Here is a 16667-nt window from a genome sequence, read left to right on the forward strand (position 1 = left end):
GAAAGACAAATTAGTAACTGACTGACTTGTAGCTCATAGTGATTCGCATCTGTAAAGTTAACCTTTATGATTTAGTATAAATAGGAAGTTACAAATAGACTGCACTAGAAAGACTCCCAGCAAAACCTTATCATGATTTTGCCAGAAATAACGAATGACAATCTATTTGAAACAGGCTAATGTACCACTTTAACTTTAAACTTAGAACACAGATAAAAGATGTTTTCTTTCCCACTTCACAGAATTATTTTGAACTATCTTGGATTCTGTAAGTAGCTTTGTGATTTTTGCCCAATTCAAAGTTTTTAAATACATGTATCTGTTGAACACAAATTGCCCATATAAGAAATTCCCGAGTGATACAGATGATTTCAAACAAATTAACAAATGCTTCTTTCCCATGTTGCTAAAAAGAACTGATTGGTTTAAAGCTACATGGTTTTAGAGATGACTGGTACATAAATACGCAGTTCAATTCAAGTCATCAGATCTCTGGTAGAGACTACTGTAGGTTGTTTACTTATGGTTAGTTGATTTTTTTCCCCAAGCCTGACTGCCACTGACACAGTGTGACACTGATACTGTCAGAAATACCTTATGTTAACCTGTTAGAATTGCTAACATCCAAACCACTGACCACACCAAATGCTGGTGAAGATGTGGAGCATTAAGAATTTTCACTTGTTGCTGGTAGGAGTGCAAAATGGTATATTTACTTTGGAAGACAGTTTGACAGTTTCTAACAGAGCTAAATATAGGGTTAGTTATCATGCAATCCAGCAATCATACTTCTAGGTGAACTCATGTCCACACAAAAATGTGCCCCCACACAAAAATGTGCCCGTGAATGCTTATAGCATCTTTCACTGATTGCCAAGGCTTGTAAACAACCAAGGTATCTCTCAACAGGTGAGTAGATAAATAAATTGTGGTACAACCAAATATTAGAATGTACCAAGCATTGAAAATAAATGAGCTATCATGCCACAAAAAGATATGGAGAAACTTTAATGCACATTGCTAAATGGGATAAGCCAGTCTGAAAAAATTACATATAGTATGATTCCAAATAGATGACATTCTGGAAAGGGCAAAACTGTGGAGACAGCACAAAGATCACTGGTTATCATGGGGTGGGTAGGGAGGAGTGTGGTGATGAGTAGGGGGAACACAGGGAATCTTTAGGGCTGTGAAACTATTCTAAATGGTACACTAGCAGTGGATTCATGTCACCATACATTTGTAAAAACCCATAGAATGTATAACACAGAGCATGAACCCTAATACAGACTGTGGGCCTTAGTTAATAATAATGTATCAACATTGGGTCATCAATTCTAACAAATGCACCTCACTACTGCAAGATGCTAAAAATAGGGAAAACTCTATGTGGGTAGGTGGTTCTCGGGAAATCTCTGCATTTTCTGGGCAATTTTTCTATAAACCTAAAAGTACTCTAAAAAACAAAATCTGTTACAAAAAAGAAGAAAAAAGAAATAAAACCCTCAATGATAAGGCTTCTATTCTCTTGGTCATAATTGACTTTGAAGTTAGGAAACAACACGCCTACTCCCTTTTAAATTTCTGTGCAAAATTCACAATTCAAGCTTAAGCTACTGGCGTAAGAAGCAGAAATAATATTGTCATTATGCAAATTTTAAAGGCCCCAAACAATGTTGATAAGTACTAATATACCATAGCAGGCAGTTCATCTTGCAAAGGATAGAATTTCAGGTCTACCTGTATTTTGCTAACTTAACAGGGTTGGGTCTGTTTTGGTTAAAGGGGTGTTAATACTTTGCTTCTCTGTTTTTCTTTGTTGTCTTTCCACTCTCTCTATTCTAAGATAGATGCCATTCTTCATGGTGATTTATGGTGGTCTGGAGTTGAGAGATTCTCTGTTGTGGTTTTATATTAAACTATTTTCCTTTGGGACATAGAAACTTTCCTCAGGTGGACAGAAATCCATTTCAAAATGTTTCAGGTGACAAAATGAACTGCATGTGAGTGCCACTACTCATACTATGATGACCATTGTTTTTGTTACCTGAGAAGTTGAAAGGAATAGCTATGATGTGGTATTTATTTGACATATTCTATAAAGAAAATATACACAATCATAATACCTGGTCTTCCCGGTGTTCCTGAGAATCCTCGACTTCCAGGAAAGCCAATCGATCCTCTATCACCTTTGAGACCTGGAGGACCTACGTACATGGTTAATGAAGGAAAAAAAAAAGTGGTAACAATTCATTTTTCATAAAGATTTGAGAGTATAATGAAACAATCTAGATTCATTAATGAATACGAAAGAGGTATACCTCCAAATGGAGAAATAATATGTCTTGAAATTTCATGTGCACCATTAATAGACAGTATCAACAAGTAGAAACATTAGTGCATTCCACACATCGTAGATATTCAATACCTAACAAAGTGTTATTACAAATAAAAACACATGAGTCCAAAAAAAAAATCTTAAGAGTTTTAACCAGCAGGCTTCTGCAGTCTAATCAGGAATCTTCAAATGGCAGAATTTAGCTGTAGCTGAAATAATAACTTTGAAATGTGTAAGCTGAAAACTGAATTCTTAAAGGTTTGTCCCAGAAAAAGCACAAGTCAGGAAATGAGAAGTACTGAAGAAAATTCATTAAAAAAACAAACAAACTGAAGTCCTGGTTTTGGAATATTACTCTACCTCTCATGGACTTATTTTTACATATTCCACTGTAACTCCAAACCATAATGTAACCATACATATATATGTGTGTGTGTATAGTACACAAAGATTCACTTATGGATATATATATATAAACCCAGAGTGTTACACACACACACACACACACACACACATATATGTATAAACCCAGAGTTTTACATGCTTAAATAAAAAGAGTCATTTCTCTTTAATCCCAAATCACTATGGTGACTAATGAAAATGCATATAAAAGTAACTGTTGTCTTCCTATGGGATAAAATATTTCATTCTGGAGTTCAGCAGTTTCGAATAAACTACTGTAAAGATCTCATTTTAGGTGTTATTATCCGTTTACAGAGATCCTATTAATCAAACCTTCAGTTAACTCCTTGGGAAGCACATCTTTTTCCAATGTCTGTCTTTCAACATATTGCCATTGGTTTACCAGGTTCAGAAGGTAGGGCTTACACATATTTAATTCATTAAAAAAATCTTTCCTTGAGGTTCGTTCATATAGATCCCTAAAACTGAGCTAACTGTTCTCCAAGAAGTGTGCAGTTTAAGAAGTATATTATTTTAAATAGTTAAGAAATATTACTCAACAGGTGTTAACACTTTGATTCTAACAGAAATTAAGCAGATATCCAAAGCAATACAGTGACAAATTATGTTTATAAGTATTAGTAAAGTCAGGCCATCTCAACTTAAATTACTCAATATATACTACTTTGTATATATAGTGACATATTGTGTGTGTGTGTGTGTGTGTGTATATACATATATAATGTACATACACATGCACATATAAAATATATTGATATATGACTTTGTAGTATATATTGGCTGGACTTCACAACATACAGCCTAAAAACAAGGTCTAATGTAAGTTCTCAAAACAGGCTGATAGATTAATAGTTATGCCTTTCTTCAATATCCAAGCCAGGCAGTCAGACCTTTGTACTTGCAGTATTAAGATACGTCACACAAATTTACAAATAAAAACACTGACTCTAAATTTTCTCTCTGTCCTTTTTAATCTTAGAACATTCCCTACTCTTTTTAGAGTACCACTCATTGGTGACTCCCATCTTTACCATTTTTTTTCCCATTAACACAACAATAACAGGTTGTGTCAGTCCATGCACATCCCTGGGGTAACAAATGTTCTTATCCAAACAGATTTTTCCAGTGTAGAGACAGGTGGTAAGAAAGTTAATGAAAAAATAATTTTGGAGATGATAAATTTTTGAAAAAAATGGAGAAATGTTATATAGAATGTGTGTAGATATGCTTTATTGAAGGGGACCAGAAAGAACCACTCCAGTGATGGCTCATTGACTACAGCGACTCCCAGAATACAGCTATTCAACTAGGAATTATACTACATTCAATGGGCGAACAAATTAATCTATAAATGAAGAACTTTCACAGAAACCACTCGATCATTAGACTTCTGTTTGGGGGGATGTTTAAGCAGACTTTACATGGCCTGTAGAATTATATGACTTGTTTGTTTAACAAGTTTGAAAATGTAACCCCTAAATATAAGCCTAGCACGACTGAATTTTACTCCAAGAGATAAGATTCTCTGAAACTTTGAGGAGACAGTTAGCTAATTTCCTACAAAAATCAGCAGCAAGGGGAAGGTCTGGCACCTGCTTCTAACTCAAAGGCAACATAAGTACATTTGACACAGAAACTTAGTTAGTTTTAAGGGATCTTACATATCACACCATCCAAATCTGTCATTTTCTTGAGGCAGGAATAGCAGATCAGAGAAATCCAACTCTCTCTCTATACATACACACACACACACACACACACACACACACACACACACACACACACACACACACACACACACACACACACACACCAGCTGCTGATTGATCTTGGGCAAGTCATTTCACCTCTCTGTGCATCTGTAAAATAGGTGTATAATTTGTCCCTACATCCTAAGTTTGATGTGATGATTAAAAGAGCTCACACATGAAAACACATGGAAAAGTGCTTGCCATACAAAAAATGCCCTGGTTAGCTCTTCTTTTACCCCACCTCCTTCTCTTCTTCTCCCTCCTCCTTCATCACAGTAATATAATCATTTTCACCAGCCTTTTGTCCTGGGTTAGCAGCAACATCTTTGCACTCATAGGCACAATTTGCGACCTCCCGAAGAAACCCACTTTCAATACCCAGACTCAGAGATACAGCCACAGGCTGGCAGCTTTCCTCACTCAGATGAGTATTTTCAGGAGCATCATCCTTGTTGAAAGCTGGGAAAGAGGACTTTCTGGGGCACTGATCGGGAGGAGGAGTGGGTGTGAGTAAAGACATGCGTGGATATAAAGATTAATGAAATATGGTTCCTGTCTTCCAATCTCCACAGTCGGGATGGACTTTATTTTCCCTTCCAGACGCCAGATTTCTATGGTGGGAAATTCAGGTTGTGTGAGAAAAGGAAAGGGCACTGGATGACGATGAAAATTTTGCAGATGGAGGAACCTTTGGTTCCCTTCCCAAGGCATCAATTGTAGGCAGCCCCTCCCATGCCTACAAGTCAGGCTGCCCTGTGACCGATCCCTCTGGGTGGAAACACAGCCCATTAGATGGCCTACAAAAAGGTTCCTTTAGGAACCAAGGAAGTATCCTTTCTTTAAGGCATTGCTGTCATGGGGGAATGTCCATTCTAAACGTGGTCCCCAGAAGGGATGAGATGAGATCAAGAATCCTCGATCACGGCATTCATCACCCTGATACAACTACTTGTCATGCTGGCAGTTCTGTGACGGTAAAGACGCCATTCCTGTGCACAGACCCTGCGGCCTCGTAGAGCATCAGGTGCAAGAAAGGTCTCAGGAAACATTTTTTTCTATTTAGGTCATTCTCGCGTGCTTGCAAGAAAATGGCACTCTGAAATGGATTTCTATTATATTATTTAAGGTAATATCCATCCCAGGACATGAGAAACAATTGTAATATATTTACTATATTGATCATTTAAGACCACTAGGATAAGCACTCATTTTTCTCAGATTTTCCTATCACAGTTGTGACTCAGGCTGCATTTAGTGGGCCCGACTGTGTGTATGGGGGAGTCTTCCTAAACTTGCTGAAAACAGGACGTAGGATTACCATGACAGTCTATCACAGACGCTTAACTTTCTGATTCCAAGACCAAGCATGGGGAAAACGGGCAGTCTGGCCAAGAACAAGACAGAATGCAGCAGTTAGGCAGGAGAGATGCCTGGCCACATCAGTATTTTTGCTGTGGTGCACCAAATCAAATGGCAACCTAATAATCCAAGAGTCAATCTACCACACCAGCAGTGAAATCTGCCTCTCTTTTTTGAGGGGCTGGATAACGCCTATTTATGTATATGAGCAGTACCACCAGCAGCAGACTAAAACCTCACTTGAAGAATCAAAGCAGCTTTGCAATAGTGTCTGTTCACGGTATTAATGAAAGCTGAAACTTTAAAATCCCTCTTTCTGTTTCATACAGCCATAGTTCAGAAGCAGCTGCAAAAGATGGTCCCAAGATGATGCTTTGTACAGCAAGTGGTAGCCCAGACTGAACTTTTATGGTTGAGTTATAAAGCTTTGACAATTGCAATTTGTAACGGAGGAGCTGACAGACCTTTGACAATAGCCGCTCTGGCAGATGATTTAACGCTGGTGACTTCCCCTGCTTGTGACATTAATGCACCACTGCTAAGATCTGCTGAGTGCTAGTCAAGTAGAAGGACTTTTCTGAATACAGAATCTTACCTGGCAGTACCTTCAAAAGCAAACCAACAATTCACCCTATATATATTTTTTTTCAAAAAACTTTAAAGTCTTTTTTTTAATGTAAACTCTATATATTGGCTTTTTAAGCACTATGATGTAAAGGGCAGGCATGTGTCAAATTCATGCTTTTCATTTTTAAAAATTGTTTTTCTGATGTAACCTGGGCTGGTCGATACATTGATCAAAAAGAAGAACATTTTATATAATCCAAACACAGAAAAATAAGATGAAGTTCATGGTGTTGAGACATTTTTTAGCAGCACACATCATTCTAGTTATAATTAGACCATGCAATATACTCTCTACTTTCAAAAAGCATGCAGGTGTTTATTCCTAGCCATGAATATCATGATGGTCATGTTACTATTATTATCTCCTTTATTTTCTTAAGAGCAAAGAAAGTTCATGCTCTTTCTCCTTTTCTGTCTTCTATTATCTTCTTTCAAAATATTACTTTCAAGTTTACAAAACAATGGAAAATAACTTGAAACAATTTTTCTCTGAATAAGATACAGAGAGTGGCTCACAGCAAAATCAAAGTCATCTGTATTCTGGTCAATATTTACAGTGAGATTGCATAGGTTTAAGCAGGTAAGTTCCAGTTATACCACTGAGCTATACCCTCCCCCCATATTAATTTGGGGTTTTTTTTTGTATTTTAAAAACCAGATAACTTGCAAATATATTCAATGCGAAGACGGTTTTCGTGTTCTCCTTCACATGTGACCCAAAGCTAGGTCTGCCAAACACTGTTTGTAGTCAGTGAGTAGACAGCACTCCCTAGACTTATGAGCAACCCCATGCTGTTAAAGCATTTAACTTTCTTCAAAAATCAATTCAGTGCTTACCATTCAGTACATTATAGTGATTAGGCTACCGGACCATTTAATATCCCCTCAATACACACACACACATGCACACACATGCCACACAGGGAACCAATCAGATGGCTCCTACCCCTGCACACATCCATGGATGTCTATTACCTAGCCCTGTAGTGTAGGATGGAGGGGTTACTATTACCATACCTACTGGACCTGGAACGCCTCGTGGACCAACTTCTCCGATGGAACCTCTATCTCCTTTCTCACCTGGAGGTCCAGGAGGACCTTTAAAAAAATTAATGACAATTACTGATCATAGTTTTAAAGCACAGGTAAAATGCATTTGTCATCTGTCAAGACAGTTACACAGGCAAACCCAAAGCCTTTTATCTGTTGTTCGATTACACAGAATGAGTAAGAATGACCTTCCCCAGTGGAAGCAGACCCTGCTACTGAGTAGTGCAATGATGAGACAGCCCTAAATTAGACAACCTAATTGTGGATTCTGTACTGAAATGTGCCCAGCACTGTTCTAGGTTCACAGATCCTGGGGGCAGAGAAAAGACACCGGGTCAACGATGGCACAAACCCACATGAGTACTGTGTACCTACTGGGCATGACACACAGTCCCCCTAAAACGAGTTCCCCTGCCAAGTTGATGATTGACTTCTCTATCCAAACCTTTTTCCCCTTTTTTGGTCCCCTATTCTCTGTTCCCCCTAGGATTGAGGAATATCAAAGAAAAGGGGGCAATGACACCAAACAGGACCCCATAGGGCCTTCCAGGATACAAAAGCCCCTTTGGGTCCCCTGTTTTTTTGTTTGTTTGTTTGTTTGTTTTGTTTTTCTTTTTTTATTGAAGTATAGTCAGTTTACAATGTTGCATCAATTTCTGATGTACAGCATAATGTTTCAGTCATACATATACATACATATATTCCTTTTCATATTCTTTTTCAATATCGGTTACTACAAGATACTGAATATAGTTCCCTGTGCTATACAGAAAAACTTGTTTATGTATTTTATATAGTAGATAGTATCTGCAAATCTTGAATTCCCAATTTATCCCTTTCTACCTCGTTTACTTCCCAGTAACCATAAATTTGTTCTCCATGTCTGTGAGTCTGTTTTTGTTTTGCAAATAAGTTCATTTGCATCTTTTTTTTAGATTCCACATACAAGTGATACCATATGGTATTTTTCTTTCTCTGTCTGGCTTACTTCACTTACTAGGATAATCTCCAGGTCCATCAATGTAGCTGCAAATGGCATTATTTTATTCCTTTTTACAAATGAGTAGTATTCCACAATATATATACACATACATACATATATATATATATATATATATACATGCATACATATACATATACCACAACTTCTTAAACAGGTCCCCTATTTCTTGTCTGTATTAAAAAAAAAAAAAGCCTTTCATCTCCTAGGCCTTCCCTGAGCTCCAAAGAGCAGGCAGAGAAGTTACCAATCAGAGATGTGAGGGAGCATAAATAAAGGAGAGGCAGTCAAGCAAGAACAGTAAGGAGAGCTTCAAAAATGGTCAGTAGTGATAAAACAGAGCCCTAGTTTATCCTCGAGGGACATACACGACAGTCTGACGCACATCTTTGAGTAGTTCTGCAGAAGCTAAGACCCCCACCCAGGCGGAGGGTGGTGACTACATGCTGACCACAAGCACACGACCCCAGACTGGCTGGAACCAGGAGGCTGGCTGATGACTAAGACTCCCGGAATATCCCCCTGTTACCTCACCAGTAGGCAGATTTCATTATACTGAGCTAGATGTTCTGTGGAGAATTAATGAATAAAGACTTATAAGTCATGTGATACCCTCCAGGGAAACCAAACTCCACACACAGCAGTGGACAACCCCAAACCATGCTGCTGAAAATGAGAAGCTTGGGTATTTGGTAGATGCTGATCAGCATGAGCAGCAATGGCTGAAAAGACTTTACTGAGGGAGGAGGTAGGATTTGCAGGATACTTTGCGGAAAGGGTAGAATGAGAAGAAGGAGAATTCTGGGCAAGCAGGAGGGATGTGGGGGAAGGGAGGAAAGTGAAAATGGCTAAAGGAATGTCTTTTCAAGTAAAATTCCTAGAGAGGAATTCCTAGATGGATGTAGGTATCATAAAATAAGTCGGGTAGGTTGCAAGGAAGATTTTAACTATTTAGGCTCACAATTACCACGGTGTCCCCCTGGTACTGAGTTTGAGCAACACTGATTTCATCATGTGAATTTTCTGTGCCCAGCAAAACAAATATTTGGTGACCACCTCTTTAGCAATATGGCACTGAGTATGTCCCTATTCCACTTGGACTGCTACGGGACAAGTATTAGTCCCTTCATTTAAAGCAGAACACTTAGCAATTTTCAGTTCCAAAAGGAAGAAACAAATCTGGATGTACCATAGAATAATCAAATAGCAATGTTTTGAAAGAGGCATTTTCAATTCTTGCGATTCAGCCACATAACTCAAGGTCAACACACAATTATGTTTAGCATCAATGGTTAGAGAGCACTTGTTTACAATTTTTAATCAGGTGGGAAGATATAATACCTGAAAATTGAAGGTAAATGAAAATAAGAGGGAATTCACAAATAGATAAAAATGATCTCATTGAATAAGTATACACTGTCCATTTCTTTTGCTTTTTTTGAAATCTTTGTCCCTGCTTCTCTCCATTTTTCTGATCTGTTTCTGATTTTTTGAGGTTCAGTTTGGGTTTCGGGACTTTCCCTCCCTGGTTACTTAGATATCGTCCTGCTTCTCAATGGCACCTTATCCATCTCTCTTCCTAGACACCACTGGGCAGTAATGTCTTATTGCACTTTCATTACAAAAGCAACTCTACTTATTATAGGAAATATAAAAGCCTAGAAAAAATAAGAGGAAAAATATAATTCATAATTCTATCATCTTGAGAGGATAATCATTGACAAATGTTCTGTTTGTGTTGTGTCTATTTTTTTTTCTTTTTGTTTGTTTTATATAATCATCATGCAAACTACACACTCCTGGGCATTAGGCAGTTGTAGTAACAACTAGCAAATGCTCCTATGATATAGCTTGGTGTTGGGAACATACACCTGGGTGTTATATAAGCAATGTCATGGTTTTACAGTCATGGGAAGCTACACATCTCCTATTCCATGCAGGGCGTAGTTCTTCCCAACAAAGAGGTTTTAACCGCCACAACTGTGAACACAACTGCAGCTCATTCATCTCTGCACGGTGACAAAGGAGGGGACCAGCAGGACAGAAAGACTCAATTTGCAGCCTGAATTTTGCTGAGCAAATTGAAGGAAAGCAAATTCACAGTACTCCAGGATGACATTTTGCAAAAAAAAGTGCACACACAAAGACTCTGAGTTAGTGATTAGGGCTCTAAAGCAAGGCACAGACGTTCCAGGAAAAGCTAGAAGGCGTGAGACAAGAAAGAGGGGACACAGACTAGCTCTGGGCTCTTCGCCTCTGAGACGAGGAGCTGTCACCATTTCTTTAATAAGTAAGAAATGGAACTCTTTCATAATCACCAACTACCCTTTCAATTATTTTGCATGTAACTGTGTATAGTAATTATACACAGAACAAAATGTGGAAGCATTCTAATTTGAAAAGATAGAAGCACCCTGATGTTCACAGCAGAACTATTTACAGTGGCCAAGACAACATTTAGGAAACAACCTAAATGTCCATCTACAGATAACTGGATAAAGAAGTTGTGATACACACACACACACACACACACATACACACACAAATGGAACAATACTCAGCCATAAAAAAAATAAAATAATGTCATTTGCAGCAACATTGATGGACATGGATATAGTCATTCTAAGTGAAGTAAGCCAGATAAAGAAAAATACAATATGATATCACTTAAACATGGAATCTAAAAAAATGACACAAACTTATTTACAAAACAGAAACAGACTCACAGAGATGGAAAACAAACTTATGGTTACCAGGGGTAAAGGTATGGGAAGGGATAAATTGAGAGTTCGAGATTGTAGATACTAACTACTATATATAAAATAGATAAGCTACAAGTTTCTACTGTGTAGCACAGGGAACTATATTCAATATCTTCTAGTAACCTATAATGAAAAAGAATGTATGTATCTATGTACATGTATGACTGAAATATGTTGCACACCAGAAATTAACACAACATTGTAATGATTATACTTCAATAAAGGCAAACAAAAAAAGTGGGAGCATTAATTCAATCACAAAAATACATCTGTGTTATTTTATAAAATTCTGAGTTAAAGATCCCTTTGTCTATTTTTATGTAAAAATACTGATACCAACTACCTGAATCCCAGAGTAAGAAAACCAGATTAAGGCTTCCCTTAGAGAGTTCTAACTAGATGTGCTGGACATTACATTTTTATTGTTATTTTAGTTTTTATGTAGCATTAATCTCACCTATTATATTGTGTTTCATTTTTAAGATGTTAGACTTCTACTGCCTGGAACAAAATGTGGGAAGTATCTCAACAAATGGTTTTAGTGTCTTTCAGATATTTTGGAGGGATGGAGGTAAACAGATGACATACTACTTTTCTCATAGCTCCCTGTGTAGAACTTTTGAGAACATTATCAATACAATGCTCTTAAGCTTTTCTCCGAAAACCTGTCTCTCCAATCCTGCTGTCATTCATAAACCATCCTGCAGTTGGACTAGTCTAGAGTTGTTGTTTTATTTTTAACCTGGTCTGAACATATTTTGTCTATTTTACCCTCATATTTCCTTCAGTTTCAGTTTAAAAACAAATGTCTGCATCAGCTGTAAAGAAACGTAGCCATCTGTTCTGCCACGTTACGGGAAAAAGAACTCAGGTTTCTACATGGCCACAGAGATGTACTGATTTAAAATATTCAGCAATTTAAAAATATCATAGATCAAAATTATCCGTTTTACTGGAAAAGCAAACCCAGGAATATTATATCACTTAAAATCCTCAGATGATAACATAGCACTAATAATATTAATAATATTTGCCAACATTTCCAGAGCTGTGCTTCTCCGTGTCCTGCTCATGATGATCATAAACTCCTCACTTTGTTCTCAGTCTTCCCTCATATTTAGATCCTTATAAAAATCCGGGGGAAGCAGAAAAGGCTTCATGTAAGAGGTGGCATACTATATGGACATTAATGATAGATATTTTCAGATATAAACAGAAGAGGAAAGATATCATTTCAAGTGGAGGAAAAGGCAAGAGGCAGGATGTAAAAAGTAATGGATATGTTAGAATCACAGTAACATCAATTGGTACACTGGTTTACAAAAGAGAAAAGAGAGAATGAGGCATTCAAGTCACTAAGAGACACAGTATAGAAGCTCTTAGGGTGCTACAGAGAGAAATATGTCTAATAAGGAGGCAACAGAGAGGCTTTTTGTAACCTAGGGTTTCCCTCTAGGAAGGCTGCATTCTAACAAGAGCAGAAAGGATCGTAGTCTGAAAGACTGAGGCAGGAAATAAATGGGAGACTATTGAAACATTCTGGCAGAGTAGTGATAAGAATAGTTTACACAAATACAAACAAGTGAGAAAGGGATAGAGAATGTGGAACCTAAGAACTAATGATATTCCTGGGAGGAAAAAAAATGACAACAATTAAAATTTCTGTCTTAGAAACCTGGAAGAATGACATTGCCATTACAAAGTGTAACTTCATAAAAGAGAAGTGTTACTTTCACTTCTTCATCCAGTACAGATACAATCGCTTACCCACTATCTACCAGGCCCTCTAATCGGTGCCGGCGTGGAGAGGTGGACAGGAGAGATGAGCACCAACCGCATGGAGCTCACGTTCCATCACAGAACACGCATGATAAACAGAGAGTGACTGTGTATGTGAATCCACATCATGCAGTTCTGAGTACTCTGAGGAAGTCACAGCACCAATGACACAGAGAGACGGGGGATAAAAATGAGAATGGAAGAGGGAGAGATTATCTCTAACAAGGTAATTTTGAGTAGACCCAGGAAGGAATGGACATCCAGGAGAGAACATTTAAAGAAAGAGAAGGCATCTCGTGCACACTGCGGAGAGCAAGAAGTGAAACCAGCACTTCCTCCTTAATAACTTATACTTTTTCATGCACTTTCATTCTTCCAGATCTCAGGCTAGAGCGAAGGACTGAGAGCAGATTAGAAAAGAAGTCAGAGAAGTAGGTGAGTGTCAGGTCAATTAGGAGTTCAGATTTCATTCCAAGCCCAGTGGGAAGATACTGGAAGGTCGTAAGAAAGAGAAGATCTAATAATGTATTATTATTATTTTTTTTTTTGGATAGCACTCTTTTGCTCTCTGTAGAATGGATCAAGAGCAGAATCAGGGAAGGGGGAGGGTACAGTATAGCGCAGTGGTAGAGTACGTGCTTGGCATGCACGAGGTCTTGGGTTTGATCCCCTGGACCATCAAATAAATAAATAAATAAATAAATAAAATAAAACTAATTCCCCTCACAAAATTTTTTTTTAATTTTAAATATAAAAAATTGTTTTAAATTGTGAAATCAGGGAGAACAGTAGCGAAGCTGATGCAGTGCACAGGACTGGACTATAGCTGCCTGAGTCAGAACAGCAGCAGAGGCAAGAGGGAGAAGGCATTTTAGTGCATGTCAAGAAGAGTTAACAGGACTCATGTGGATTGGACATAGGGAGTGAGAGAAAGAGGAGATCAAAGCTTGCGTCCAAGATCTTGGAGTGAGGTATCAGTTGGACAATGACTCAACTGACAGATAAGACTGGGGAAGCAATAGATTTGAGGGATGGATGGGGGTAGGTGCTCCAGAACTAATGATTTGAAGTGTGGATTTGTAAAGTTTGGGATATTTATTTGCAATCCCAAGTGGGAATGTCTAATTGTTGGTGAAAAAGTGGATTAATTTAAATTTGTCTTTATCACTGGTTTTAATGTAATAATTTAAGAATACATGTGGAATGTTCTATATAATTAAACTACAAAGCACAATAATAAATAGAATACACCTGCAACATAACAACCAGACGAGCAGCTATCGATCTAGCTGCTCACCAGTCCCATTCATCTACTTCCTTTTCAAAAAAAATCATTAACCAAAATCATCATCATCATCATCATCATTAAGCTGATGTGTTTCTCAGTTTCTTGCATTTTTAAAACAACCATTCTTATTACATGTGTATGTATTGGTAAATATACATTATTTGCTTTTGGTAAATTGTGAACATTAGAAACAAAAATTATACAATATAGAGTCTCCTGGGACTTGTTTTTTAATTTTTCTTTTCCTGTAAAAACTTGGACATTAAGACTTCTTAATTATCCTAGTGTTATGTAAAGTGAAATTGCATAGATTTCTGTTTCTCTTATTACTCATAGGATGTAACGGCTAAAATTATAAAATAGAGCTTAACAGATATGGTAGCTAGAAAAAGAAAATCCAACATGAATTTAATTAGGGTTACAGAGGAAAGGGCAGAGAGAATTGTGAAGAGGCAATATTCAAAGAGACTGAAGCTGATAATGTTCCCATATTTATGATAGACTTAAATCCACAAGTAGAAGTGGATTTAAGAAGAAAATGAAATAAAACGAATGCCAAATGGAAAAATTGTTAATGTAAAAATGCAGATTAGTAGAACAATAGGTATTAAAGATAAAGAGACTGACCAGCAGTTTGGTAGCAATCATTTGAAAAGCAACAAGAAAGGCCAGAAACCAGAAGAAAATATAGATGGAACTCACCAAAGTAACTGTCACCCTAAGAAATATGCAGGTAGTAAAGCAATTTTAAAGATCAAGGACAAAATGGAAAAAATGAAATCAACAGATCTCACCACCAGTGGACTTTCACTAAATGAACCTCCAAAAAATGTACTTCAGGAAGAAGGAAAGTGATCCCAGAAGAGATGTCACAGATGCACTTAGAAGGAGGAAAAACTGGTAAATCTAAACAAATACTGTTTGCATAATGTAAGAAAAATAATATTGACAAAATTTCTGGTTTAAAAAAATACATACAATAGAAATGAGCTGTACTCAAAAACAGAAGGAAACTAGGGAAGTGGGTCAGCAGAGCATTTTAAGTTCCTTGTCTGTTTCATGGTAAGGTGAAGATACCGATCAATTTGCAACTTCAAGGTAAATTTCAAGGACAACTATCAACAAAATAAAAATAACTATAAAGTTCCCAACATCTTTTTTGGTGCCTTTGGTAGAGAGAAAAGTTTATTGACAAAAATCTCAAACAACCCAAAAGTTAACAAGAAAAGAAAGCAAAAGGAATACAGAACTGGACAAAAGCAGAGCACAAAACAAGACAGTAAAATTTAATAAGCATAGTGAAAAGAGATGGCCACACTGCACAGTAAATTTTAGAAACTGTTCTTGACAAGAGACAAACCTAGTACAAAGGATACCAAAAGGTTGAAAGTAAAATATGGGAAAAATATTTAAAATGTAAATAATGACTAAAAGTTAGTGTAGAAATATGTATGTTGTATATACGAACTGAAAACAGTATGATTCAATTCACCTTGTTTTACTCACAGGAGCTGAAGAAGAGATGAACAAATTACTTGTTATTTGGGAAAATTCTAAAGACCTTTCTAACTAATAATACAATCAATCAGGTAAGAAGAAAGAATCTGGAAGTTTAGAGAAGCAGAATTAACAAGTTTGATTTAGGCACACAGAGAACTTTGTGCCTTACAGAAAATTTGGATTTACTTTCAGTACATATGACATACTCTGAACAATAACTCATTAAAACTTAAGTGAGATTTCATTTTCTCCCATTACTTTCTATTTAAAGGATACCAAGATATTGTTGTCTTAATATGTCTTGATATCATCTCGTCTCCTTCCTCTGGGTATTTGTAGTAAATGTATAACCCCAAACTATTTTAAACCATAGAACTTCAAATACCAAATTTCTACATACATCAGTATCTTTTAACATGTCATTTTCTGGAGGAATGAGAAGATATTTTACCTTGAATTAAAGTGATATTTTTCAGGGTCTGAGAATGTTCCCAGTCCTTCAGCCTGAGATCATTAGTGATGTTATTCAACAGTTTCACTTCTCTTTTTATTTCCTGTTCCAAATGCACTTGTTTTTCGTTCAGAGACATAATTTCTGCTGATGCATTGTACACACGCTCCTCCAATTTGCTCATCCCCTGTGAAACATGAGCAAACATCAGCAATTTTATTATACATGTAATTACCTAACACATAATTTTAAGAAGCCCTGCAAGTCAGGTTTTTTTAAAGACACATTATAACATTATAGGAATATAATGGAATAAGAATATGGAAATTAGAGAACTCT

The 16667-nt window shown here is 37.0% G+C and overlaps 1 protein-coding gene across 10 annotated transcripts in view; it reads right to left on the reverse strand.

The window, feature by feature from the left end:
- MSR1 (macrophage scavenger receptor 1) overlaps positions 1-16667 on the reverse strand; it is a 250059-nt gene that overhangs the window by 26207 nt on the left and 207185 nt on the right. For all 10 annotated transcript variants that reach the window (XM_072950374.1, XM_072950378.1, XM_072950377.1 and 7 more), the window contains 3 exons: positions 16329-16515; positions 7516-7596; positions 2127-2207 (listed from right to left, as the gene is read on the reverse strand). In XM_072950374.1, the coding sequence (XP_072806475.1) occupies positions 2127-2207; positions 7516-7596; positions 16329-16515 (349 nt within the window). The remainder of the gene's footprint in view (positions 1-2126; positions 2208-7515; positions 7597-16328; positions 16516-16667) is intronic.

The sequence above is a fragment of the Vicugna pacos genome, chromosome 26, assembly GCF_048564905.1.
Source record: "Vicugna pacos chromosome 26, VicPac4, whole genome shotgun sequence".
NCBI lineage: Eukaryota > Metazoa > Chordata > Mammalia > Artiodactyla > Camelidae > Vicugna > Vicugna pacos.